This window comes from Cariama cristata, unplaced genomic scaffold (assembly GCF_000690535.1).
Source record: "Cariama cristata isolate BGI_N322 unplaced genomic scaffold, ASM69053v1 scaffold27846, whole genome shotgun sequence".
Taxonomy (NCBI): Eukaryota; Metazoa; Chordata; class Aves; order Cariamiformes; family Cariamidae; genus Cariama; species Cariama cristata.
The window spans coordinates 1,234-1,515 of record NW_009621950.1 but is presented as its reverse complement, the minus strand read 5'-3'; the positions used below and the strand labels follow the sequence as shown (position 1 = coordinate 1,515).

Here is a 282-nt window from a genome sequence, read left to right as displayed (position 1 = left end):
CAAACGGTGGCTTGGGGGACACCTCACCGGGTATCACCCCACCTCCGCAGACCTCCCCGGCTCCCAAAGCCACCTTCATCCCAGTGCTGAACATCCCTCGCGCTGACTTCGCCCTCCGGACGGAGACGACGTTCCTGCTGCGGGAGCAGGGCATCCCTGCCACCTCCCTCATCTTTCGGGATGAGATCGACCTGGGGGGGCTGCACCGCGCCGGGCTGCTCTCCCTGACGCTGGTTGATCACCACGTCCTGCCTGGGTGAGCCGGGGGGGGACACGGGGAGA

At 67.4% G+C, this 282-nt stretch overlaps 1 protein-coding gene across 1 annotated transcript in view; it reads left to right on the top strand.

The window, feature by feature from the left end:
- PRUNE (prune exopolyphosphatase) overlaps positions 1–282 on the top strand; it is a gene marked incomplete at both ends in the record, with an annotated part of 1,643 nt that overhangs the window by 132 nt on the left and 1,229 nt on the right. The window contains one exon of the mRNA XM_009702172.1: positions 51–256. Within this exon, the coding sequence (XP_009700474.1) occupies positions 51–256 (206 nt within the window). The remainder of the gene's footprint in view (positions 1–50; positions 257–282) is intronic.